Here is a 12,092-nt window from a genome sequence, read left to right as displayed (position 1 = left end):
TTTCCCCCAATAAATATAATTAATTGTCTTCATGACTCATGAAGTCTTCCATATTTTTCTGCTACACTTTTGTAAAAAATGTGTAACAAGCAGAAAATTTCCTAGGTACAGCTATGAGCACACAGGAATTTTCTATGAGTGTTTCTGCAGTCAGAGGTTCATTTTCCTCGCCCAGGACTCACTGGAAAACTAGCAGTGCCTGGATTCATCACAGGACAGATTCTCAGGAAGCCCTGATCATCCTTAATCGGATTTGCAGGAGCAAAAAATGGACGCAAAGGCTCTGCAGCAGAAACTTGAGTGAATGTAAAAATATGGGATCCATCACTAACATGATAAAAGGAAATGATCCCAATATCCATATCCAGGAAAATCCCTACTCGATGTAACCTAGGGCCCACCAAGAGAGCAGTCAAAGGCACAGTGCTGGCTGTGAAGAGATCTCCATTTCTTGAACCCACAGTCCAGAAACCAAGTTCTGAAGATAATTCAACTACCCCTTGTCGATTAACAGATTCTCTGCAAACGCCCACATCCCATTCTTTGCTTGTCTCCACGTCCACCTCCCAGTAATGGCGACCAGACGTGAACCGAGGGGAGCCCAGGACACAAATTGCATAGATGAATCTCTCAGCACAGGTCCTCCAATACTGTTGGAAATACCCACAGCGGACACTCCTCAGGTCCTCAGAAATGATGAGGTGGTTGTTGGCTGTGTCAACATCCAAGGTCACATCCACTGTGGGCAGAAACATAAGCAAATCAGTAAGTACATACACTATACAACACTGTTCATGTCTGCTGCAAAGGCCCGAGTATCTCATTCGCTTTCCCTTCTTTAACTCTACACTTCTTCCCTAATCAGAGTTTCCTAGGGAAACTTCCCGGGTCCCTTGATTAGATGAAATTTTATGTGTAGAATGAATGATTATAACTGGAACTAGTCCTTCCTATTTATCATAGGTATTCCCTTTACATTAAGTTATTTGATCATTTGGTCAAAGATTTCGCAGGCTGGCCCGGTGGCGCAAGAGGTTAAGTGCGTGCGCTCAGCTGTGGTGGCCTGGGGTTCACCGGCCCGGATCCCGGGCGCACACAGACGCACCACTTGTGAAGCCATGCTGTGGTAGCGTCCCATATAAAGTGGAGGAAGATGGGCATGGATGTTAGCCCAGGGCCAGTCTTCCTCAGCAAAAAGAGGAGGATTGGCAGATGTTAGCTCAGGGCTGATCTTCCTCACACACACACAAAAAAGATTTTTCTTCCCTGTGGTACGTAATATACATGAAGAAAGAGACCGTGATTGTTGTTTGTTCTCAAATTAGACAAAGTAACACAGATTCTGTCAAAACACAGACAGCAAATAAATATTTGAATGATTGAAAATGTTTTAGTTATTGAAATATTAAAGTTTTTTCTTTTGCAATTACATTCCTCATTTTCTCTTGTTGAATAGGCAGTTGCCTTCTAGACTTTTTCTTTTCTTTCTCAGAGTTGTAATAAAATTTTAAGAAGAAATGCTAGGAGTCCTAAGATGAGACGGGTAACTCTGGACAGTCAAGATAGTGGAAGGGATTCCCACAGACGTGAGTAGGGATGTGCTGGGATCTTGGCAGCAACTTAGACCCAGAACTTAATGGGGCAGTGCTCAGAGGGATAGGCAAATTGGAGAAGAATGACTGGGTGTGTTGACAACATCTCCAAGTAACCCTAATTATGAGGATGGGTGCATAGAGCTGCTTGTCCTAACATGACTGTGTGGATGGAGCCAATGGAGCGTCAGAAATCAGCTCTCTGGACCAAAGACCAATACTTTACTTGGCTTCATTATAATAGGGCTCTCTGGGAGATGCTCAGACTTTCTGACCATCAGAGAGGAGTTGTCAAGACTCGTTAAGTTTCTAGGACAGGTTTCACCACCCCTAAATCAAGTGCGCATGGAGTAGGAAGTAAACAGAAAACTAAGGAATTTATTTCCTTCCCGATGAGCCTGGGAGGTGTGGTCTGGCATCCTGACTTGAGCACGTTACACATGCAGCTGAGCTGTGATAATTCACCTTAACTCAGAGTAGTGAGACTGAATCAGGCCTGATTTCTCCGAGTTCCAGGTCAGGGAGGGAAGCACAGGCTGCAGTGCTCGGGTGCAGAGCCTGCAGAGGACTTAAACCTACAGGCACAACCACCTTCACTTTACTGCCCTTTGCCTGGAGACTTGAGCTCTGGGAAACACTCATTGCCCACACTCACTGTGGATTAGAATCACCTAGGGGCTTTTAAACATTGCACATTCCTGGGCCTCACTGCCAGAGGCGGTCAGATTTAGTGGGTGCAGGGCCTTGGTACTCAAAGTGTGGCCCATGAACTAGCAGCCTCAGCACCACTAGAGCCCCTCCTGTCAGAAATCCTGATTTACAGGCCAGCCCAATGCAATGACTCAGAATCTCCATTTAAACAAGATTCTCAGGGAATTCAAATACACTTAAGTTTGAGAATCATTATTTTAGGCCAGCAATGACCAAAGAAACACAATGTGAAGCCACTATGTATTTAAAATTTTTTTACAAACACATTAAAAAATTAGTAATAAGAATTGGATATAATTGGTTTAAATAATATATTTTATTTAATGCAGCATATCCAGAATCTGATATCTACTGTGTCAATAGCAAAGTAAACTGATCAACAGCTATCAGAGCCTATTGGAAATATTGTGTAGCACAGGTCTCGGGCATGACCTAAATATTTTCTTTCTTAAAGAAACTTAACACTTTCTTAAAAACCTACCGATGGTTCCACTCTGTACTTATAGGTGAGGACAACTGTTGCTTTGAAAGAATAAAATTTCAGTGCCAGAATTCACTAATGCCCTTATCTAATGGAGATCTTTTGAAAAGTTGCTTTTTCCAGGGCCCTTTATGGGTTGGGGCAGGTAGTACAGATGTCTTACCTTGGAACTTCCTCATCCTTGGGTTCATCTGGAGAACAGCTCTCAGCTGGGGCTCTAACTCCTTGATCTTTGAAACCAGCGCCCCCAGCTGGCTATTGGGCCTGATGTCCTTCTTCTGAGAGACCACAGAGCAGAAGGGGCACAATACACCCTCCCCATCGGGCTCCTTCTGCAGTGAATTGACGCACTGGAGGCAGCAGATATATCCACATTGCAGGTACACGGGTTTTTCAAGATAAGTCAGGCAGCCACGACATCTGCTTGCTTCTTTAAAGTGTTCAGCCATGGCCACTGTCTGGGGAAAAATGTGTGTGATATTGGGATTTCTGTGAGTTGAATGGATATTAGTCCTTGGGAGACTTTTATCTTTACTTGCATAGTGATTTGCAATCACTACTACCAGGTATAAAGACACAACATAAGTATAAATATAATTGACTAATGGCCCTGAACTCCTGATACTTAAAATGCTGGTAGGAATGAAGGACATGATTCAGCTTTGGGTTTTAAGTTAGGTGGTGAGAGGGTCTATATTTTACCTAATCTGTCCAATATGGTGGCCACCAGCCACAAGTGGCTATTGAGCACCTGAGGTGGGCTTATCCACATAGAAATGTGCTGTGAGTATAAGATGCACACTGATTTCGAAGACATCATGAGAAAAAGAGAATAAACTATTTCATTGAGAACTTTCAAAAATTGGTTACATGTTGAAATGATTACATTTTCTCTGTAAAACTAGATTTGTTTGATTTTACTTTGTGTGGCTACTAGAAAATAAATTTATAATGACATATGTGGGTCACCTTCTACTGCACAGCACTGATCTAGACCCAGAAACCCTCCACCTCCCCCAGCTGTCCCACCTGCATGTGGCAAAAACCCACAGCAGAACTTGAGAGGTGGAAAGTCCGTGGGAACCCCATTCCCTGTCTCACAGAGTCTGCCAAGCTCTGACTTGACTCAGGATAATGAAGACTATATTATTTCTCCAACCTGGGTATTGAACATCTAAGTTCTGCCTATAGCCCCCATCGGAGGTCCCCGTGTTCCTAGGTGAACAACACTGTGCTGGCATTGAGTTGGCCTCGGACACATTTGCTGAATTAATGAGTTACTCCAGTGTGAGACCTTGCTTTCTTATCTCTGTCTTTTGTAGAAATTTGAGAAGTAAAAATGAAATCCCATAAGACTGAGCTCACCTGTCCTCCACTAGGTCCTCTTCTGGCCTCCAGCTGCTTGTCCTGACAGCTCAGTTCTGGAGTGAGATGAATCTACCGGGGGTTTTTATTAGACAGTGTCCCTCCTCCCACCTCACCCACATCCGGCCTTCCCACTTTAATCCAATCAGGTGTTGAGTCAATTCCGGCATTAGTGAGATGTTTCTCACGTAATAGAGGGTTTACCATGAAGAAGATAATTGTATCATGGAAGTGTTAGTTTTTAACTATGAACAAAGTATTGTCATATCACCATTCTAGATTAGATCTTGAATATTATGTCTGTTGATGATAAGAACTTGAATTAAGATTGAAATTAAAAAAAGATTTGTCGTCATTATTAATCTTTCTAAAATGAATGGGATTAGTTTCCAATAGTTTTTGATCATGAAAGTAAAATTTCCCATTTTGATCAAGAAAATTAATGAAACGTGCTCAGAAATCTGTCCTAAAATCGCACTCGTTAGACCACAGTCACTTCTTCCAAAGAGTGTTTTCTCCACAAATGTGAAGATCCTTGTTCAGAAGTTTGGTAAATAAACCCCAAAACCGTTCCCTGAAAATCAGTCTGCAGGTGAGGATGCTGTTTTTTGTTAGAGAATCAAAGATAAAAAATATTTTATAATATTACTATTTCCTTTACATCACAACATACATAAAATTAGATAAATTTCTCTTAAAATGTGTTCAAAGAATGGTCCTCCTGGTTATAGATGACTCATTGGTGATTAGCGTTTAGGCGGTGGAATAAGAAATTGGGAAATGGTGGAGATTGGTGTGGGGTGGAAAGGGTTAGATTAGATTTAGGTGATTACGTTAAATAGGCTTACATTTAATCATTCCACAGTCATCCTCTGGTCTGTTTGCTGGACAATCCTGTTGTTTCACATCTAAGCAGAGGCTCCATCCCAGCTCTCAAGTCCTTTTGTCTCATTAAGGGGAATTGAAAATCACACATACATATTTGTATGACATTTTTATATCTTATCCTATTATTTTAATAAGCTTTAAATTAATTTATTTCACAAGTCCTTCTAGAATGGTTTCACATTTCTGAGGGTAGTTATTCTCATGTGTATGGTTTCACTGACTCTTGCTCATGGAGGATTGATTCCTATTGAGTGTTCCATTTGTTTGTTTTGAGCTGATCAAGAGCAGAGCTTATGTTCTCTTAGGGAACACCAGGTGACCCTGTGGTGGAAAAGGCCAAGCCCTGTTGTTTGATCTGCCTCTGTTAGGTTCCCTCCAAATATCCTCAGCCTGGAAAGTCGTGTATGGTAATATCTTGGGTTAGGAATTCTTCCATTAAAGAGAAGAAAAGAGCAAGTTAGGTTTCCCAGCCCACTGGAGGAGCTGACCTTGGGTGTTGGTTACCTGTGTTACGGAGCAATGGGCTCACTCTGCTGGCCTGGATCTGAGCCAATTAATCACAATGAGTCATAGATTGAGAAAGGAAGTTGAATTAGATTAGATTAGCCAGCAAATCACAAGACAGGTGACTAATGTCTAAAAATCCCATCTTCAAGGATTACAGAAACCTGAGGCAGTTATATAGGGAAAGTCGGGGGACGGCGGGGGCTCCAGGGATGTCGGTCTCCAGGCATTACAGGCTCCAGGAATCACATTTTTCCATTTGTCTGTCAGCTGTGATGGATACCTTGTAGGTGTGTTTCTCACCTGTGTGTTCAGCCTGTTCCTGGAGGGAAACTCACAGAACAAAGTTTTAATTTATCAAGCTATTGGGGAGTACATACAAGTGGAGGCCATAAATCAGGAGAGCGTGTGAATTTTTTTAGAGTACGTGCAGAGCAGCGCGTAGCCACACAGAGGAGGTGCTGGGGCCATTTAATGTAACAAGATGGCTTCATTTATGCTCACTTACAATTTTCCCCCCGTCAGTAGTAACCCATAATCTTATGGTCAAGGAGGGGCGGGTGGGACAGGGCATCGTAATTCCTCTAGCTGCTTTCTGCTGAATCAGGGCATTGTAGGGTGCCTATAGCATGGAAAAGAGTTACTTTCCTTTTGAATTAATTGGAGGGGTCCCTTAAGGGGAGCTGTCTTGTTGTTGACTTGATCAATTTGGAGCTTATGGCAGATAGGCATTTAACACCCATCTTAAGAAGGAGAAAGATTAGTACCCCAATAAATAGAACTGTGAGAAGGGTTAGAAGAGATCAAATTTTTTTTAGACATATTTTAGCTCTCCAAGGGGTTCTGCCACCCACTTTCCCTTTGATACAGGTGGGATACTTTCCTGTCATTTTGGGGCTGCCTTGATCCGAGAGTGATGTATCCAGGGTTTCACACCTGAAAATTTTACTAATGAGTGAGTGGCGAGAAGAATCTTCAGGGGGCCCATCCATTTGGGTGACAACTGGTTTTTGGGTCCCTGGCTCCGCAAGTTTTCAGCAAAACATGATCACCAGGTCAGAAGATGCGTGGAGGGGTGTCAGACAGATATGTAGACCTATGAGAAGCAAACTCATGGACAGAAATTAATACCGAGCTTAATGGTTTCACATAATTAGCAATCCTTAAAACGTCCAGAGATTCAGTCCCAGGGGAAGATGCCTGAAAGGGTCTTTCATATAGAATTTTGAAGGGACTCAATTTAAGTCCACTTCGGGGAGCTACTCTAACCCGTAGCAGGGCAAGGGTCAGCGCCTTATCCCAAGTTAGTTGTGTTTCCTGACAGATTTTGGCAATGGTCTTTTTAAAGGCATGATTTATTGTCTCCGTCTTTCCAGTTGATTGAGGTCTCCAAGCTGAGTGGAGTATCCATCGGATGCCTGAGCTTTTGGACACTTGTTTGGTTATTTGGGAGACAAAAGCTGGTCCATTATCACTCTGCAAGGTGTTAGGCAGATCAAACCTAGGGATGATTTTTTAGCAACATGTAAGTGATTTCTGATGCTTTCTCAATCTGAGTGGGAAAGGCTTCTATCCACCTGGTGAAGGTGTCCACAAACATTAACAAAAACCTAAAACATCCAGCTGCTTGGAGTATCTGGGTAAAGTCTACTTGCCAGTTTTCAGTGGGCCAATTTCCTTCCTTCTGCCCCCTCCCCCAGATGAGGGGGATCAGAAGTGGTGTTGGGGTTGTTCTTTGCACAGATTATGTAATTTTAGTCACCTGTTGTATAGTCTTTTGTAAATGGAGCCCTATGATGTACTTCTGGACCCATTAGAGTCTCCCTCTGGTGTCCAGGGCAATGTATGATAGCTACCTGAGCAGGCTCATTAATAGTACCAAGCAGTTTTAAGATTTTTAGGGCCATGTCTGATTTCCTTTTCCCCTGCTGTTGAGTCCCCTTTTTTTCCAGATTGCCCCATGAGCATGAACTACAGCAAAGGCATAATGGGAATCTGTGTATATATTTACTCTCTTCCCTTGGGCTGGAGGTAAAGCCTGAGTGAGCGCGATGATTTTTGCCTTTTGAGCCGATGTCCCTGGGGGTAGGGCTTTGCCTCTAAAGTATCTTGTAATGTTATGATCACATACCCCACATGTCTCTTACCTCGATCCATGAAGCTGCTGCCATCTGAGAAGAGTTCCAAGTCCAGTTCTTCCAGTGGATAGTCCAACAAATCAGGTCGGCTAGAATACACTGTCTCCATAACTTGTAAGCAGTCATAACTTGTGAGTCAAGTCAACTTGTAAGCACTTGTAAGCCTTAGAACTAAGGCTTCTGATGTCTCATTAGGGAGCAAGGTGCCTGGGTTTAGGGAGGATGATACTTGCATCCATACATTTGGATTGTCCGAAAGGATGGCCTGGTATTTGCCCATCCTTCCTGAAGTGAGCCAGGATCCCCCTTTTTGTTCCAATAATATGAGTACTTGATGTGGCACATATACCGTGGTGGGTTGGCCCAGGGTAAATTTTTCAGCTTTCTGCAAGATGTCACAGGTGGCAGCCATTTCCCTGAGGCAGGGGGCCAGCTTTTGACAGTCTGATCCAATTGCTTGGAAAAATAAGCCACTGGCCGGGGGTCGTGCCCAGTTTTTGAGTTAAAACCCTCAAGCTTATTCCCTGCATTTCACGTACATATAGGCTGAGGGGCGTGTCCAAGTTAGGAAGCCCCACGGCTTGGGCAGAAATTAACTTTGTCTTAATGGTATCAGAGGCCACCTGACACTCCTTTGTCCATTCTAGTGGCTGCCAGTCTAGCCCTTTCAGAGCCTCATAGAGGGGCTTTACTATGAGACCATAGTTAGGAATCCAGATCCGACAGAAACCGGCCATGACCAAAAATCCTTGTTGCTGTTGCCAGGTGGTGGGAGGGCTCAGGCATGCTAGAGCCTTTTTTCGGTGTGGCAGCACTTCCCTCTCACCCTTGGATAAGGTAAATCCTAAGTATGTAACTTTTTTTTTCTTTTTTTGGTGAGGAAGATTAGCCCTGAGCTAACATCTGTTGCCAATCCTCCTCTTTTTGGTGAGGAAGATTGGCCTTGGGCTAACATCCGTGCCCATCTCCCTCTACTTTATACATGGGATGCCTGCCACAGCATGGCTTGATAAGCCATGTGTAGTAGGTCCACCCCGGGGATCTGAACCTGTGAACCCTGGGCCACCAAAGGGGAGCGCGCGAACTTAACAACTATGCCACCGGGCTGGCCCCCTAAGTATGTAACTTTTTGTTTGCAAATCTGTCCTTTTTTTTGTGTGTGAGACCTTGTGCCCACATTCAGCCAAATGATTCAAGGTCTTTACTGTGTTGGCCAGACGTTGCTCATACGTGTGGCTTGCTATCAGCAAGTCGTCCATGTACTGTAACAATAATCCTTCTTGTAATTGGCTCAGGTCTTTAGCGAAGGCTTCCCCAAAAAGCGTAGGCGAATTTTTTGAAACCCTGAGGGAGCACTGTCCAACAATATTGTTGAGTGGCCTGAGTGTCTGGGTCACGCCATTGAAAAGCAAAGAGTTGTTGTGATTCTTCCACGAGTGGTACGCAGAAGAATGCATCTTTTAAGTCCCAAACTGAAAACCAGCTGTATTCACCCGGAATGTTGGTTAGCGAGGTGTAAGGGCTGGACCCCACAGGGTGCAGGTCCTGAACCACCTCATTTATGGCATGAAGGTCCTGAACAGACTGATGTTTCTCTGAACTGGGTTTTTGACCAGGAGAATGGGAGTATTGTACGGCGCCTGGCCAGGTCTGATTAATCCTGCTGCCAGCAATTTCTGCAGCACTGGCTGAATGCCCTTCTGAGCCTCCTGTTTTAGCAGATACTGTTTTAGGCTAGGCTTTATTTTTTGGGTTTTCGAGGGTATATGTATTGGCTGGACATTCTTTGCTTTCCCAGGCTTCCCATCTGCCCACAGGTCCAGTCTTACCTCCCTGAAGATTTCCGGTGGCAGCGGGTCCGATGGTGGTGTTTGAACACCTAGCGGGGCCATCTGGAACCGTGAGGATGATTGTTCCAGTGGCACCTGCACCTCTAGCTGGTCTGGAGCAAAAGTCCCCTGAGCATTCAGTTTACACAGAAGGTTTCATCCCAGTAGGAGAACAGGGCATTCAGGCATATAAAATTTTTCCAATTAAAAATTTAGAGTTGAGGAAGAGAAAGGAGAGTGCATCCAAATGAAGCCAGCCAGTTGCTCTTGTCCACTTACGCCTGTGGGATATTGTCACAGGGGAAATTGCCCTGCTCCAGAAATGGCCCCCTGACCAAACTGTGTCCCTTGCTGGGTTCGAGAAGGAGAGAGTCCCTGTTTTAGACCTGGTAATCCCTCAGGCATTTACCCTTGGGCAAGCGGTGGGCCTGGAAAAGAGGGAGGGGGAGGAGGAGCCGGGGGACTCCTTGGTCCATTGTCCCCCCTTCTCTGATCTAGATATAGCAGCATAAATGTGTGAACACAGGGGACTTCACCTTCCTTTCCTTCCTTCTTGCAGAACAATTCTAGCTGAAAGATGGTATCATAATTGAGTGACCCACTTGGGGGCCACTTTCTCCTGAGCCCAGTGTATATGGGGCCAGGCTACATTACAGTAACAGATCATCCTTTTGTTCATCATGGGCTCATAACTAAAATCAGCCCAACTGGCCAGCACGCACCCTAATGGGCTTTTTGGAACAGTCGGTGTGGTGCCCATGGCAAGAAAGTTTGTGTCTGACAATTAATGGACCCAGAGAAGGGTGCAGGGCTCTACTCCAGGTGTCCAGATAACTATAGGAGAGAGATCCCACTCCACTAGAGAGTACAGTTTTCACACAGTGCTAAACAAGCCAAAGAGGCAAGAAATAATGGTTTAAGGTGGGGTAAAGATCTAATTTCCCAACTCTGGTGTAGGGGGTCAGGTGGCTGGCAGAAAGTTTCTATTTTGCAGGAAGTCCGAGTCCGGCTTACTTTAAGCCCAAACCTAACTTCCACACAATGACAGCAAAGAAGGTGCCGGACAAGACAGACAAAGAGGGGGAAAGATGGTCGGGCTGTGCTCTCATGGCTTTCCCCAAAGGATTAACACACAAACAGCAGTGCTCGCATTGAGGCGCACAATTCCGGCTTCACACTTGACAGAAAAGGTCTCAAACTTCACGTCCCCACAGATGACGTAAGAAGCACTGGAAGTGTGCTGAGGGATTCTGACACAGAGAGAAACGGGCACACAGACTAGTGGAACAAAACACACACTCAACAGGAGAACAGACCTTACAGGCACGCACACCACAGAAAAACCAGAGACTAGTCTTGCAGATAATATATAGGCAGTCTGTACTTTCCTTTATCCCTAAACAATTGCACCTAAACCAGGTGGACTTTGGCCTGACCAAGGCCCCCAGACCAGCAAAAAGGAATATCGTACCCGGGAGGTGCACTCCGGATGACTCACCTATCGGCAGACACAAGCTCGACAGCTTACCATCCAGCCCTTCATTTCCCGACCGCTGAAACATTAGAGGCAGTCAGCAAGTGAGGAAGCCACAAGGGGAATTCCCCAGGCAGAAAAAAAAAAAAAAAAAAAGAAAAAAAAAAAAAAGAAAAGAAAAAAACCACCCAGCAGCTGTGGGGAAAAATCTCAAAAAAGCTTCCTCCAAGTCAACTAGCCATGGGCAGAGGCTATGGTCCCATCTGTGTTACCAGAAATTTGTTACTGAGCAATGGCCTCACTCTGCTCACCACGATCTGAGCCAATTAATCATAATGAGTCAGAGATAGAGAAAAGAAGTTTAATTAGATTAGATTAGCTGGCAAATTGGAAGATGGGTGACTAATGTCTCAGAAACCCATCTTCAAAGATTACAGAATCTTGAGGCAGTTATATAGGGAAAATGAGCAGTGAGGAGGGGGTCCAGGGATGTTGGTCTCCAGGCATGATGGGCTCCAGGTATCACATTGTTCCATTCTTCTGTCAGCTGTGATGGATACCTTGTAGGTGTGTTTCCCACCTGTGGTCAGCCTGTTCCTGGAGAGAACTCATAGAACAAAGTTTTAATTTATCAAGCTATAGGGACAAACACATAGGGACAGAGATTGGATTGGTGGTTACCAGAGGGGAAGGGGGGAGGGAGGAGGGTGAAAGGGATAATTCGGTACATGTGTGTGGTGATGGGTTGTAATTAGTATTTTGGTGGTGAACATGATGTAATCTATGCAGAAATAGAAGTACAATGATGTACACCTGAAATTTTTACAATGTTATAAACCAATGTTACTGCAATAAACAAAAAATTAAAAAAAAAAATAAAAATAAAGCTATAGGGGAGTACATAGGTAAGCAGAGGCCATAAATCAGGAGACCACGTGAATTTTTTAGAGTATGTGCAGAGCAGCGAGTAGTCACACAGAGGAGGGGCTGGGGCCATTTAGTGTAACAAGATGGCTTCACTTTTGCTCACTTACACCTGTAGTATTTTTTCCAGTTAGAACTTTGGACAGAGAGGAGCTGTCTGTCTTCCCCTGGGCAGTGGTGCACTCT

General features: G+C 44.4%; 1 protein-coding gene across 1 annotated transcript; it reads right to left on the bottom strand.

The window, feature by feature from the left end:
* Nucleotides 1–158: 158 nt before the first annotated feature.
* On the bottom strand, nt 159–3,233 carry LOC101396137 (ret finger protein-like 4A-like protein 1). Its single transcript, XM_004439096.3, has 2 exons — nt 2,948–3,233; nt 159–739 (listed from the first exon to the last, which is right to left on the bottom strand). Exons 1-2 carry the CDS (start codon nt 3,231–3,233, stop codon nt 159–161), a joined length of 867 nt encoding a protein of 288 aa, XP_004439153.2.
* Between the last annotated feature and the right edge of the window lie 8,859 nt (nt 3,234–12,092).

The sequence above is a fragment of the Ceratotherium simum genome, chromosome 33 (assembly GCF_057802395.1).
Source record: "Ceratotherium simum simum isolate JZ-2026a chromosome 33, ASM5780239v1, whole genome shotgun sequence".
Classification (NCBI taxonomy): Eukaryota; Metazoa; Chordata; class Mammalia; order Perissodactyla; family Rhinocerotidae; genus Ceratotherium; species Ceratotherium simum.
This window is presented reverse-complemented; position numbering and strand designations above follow the sequence as displayed.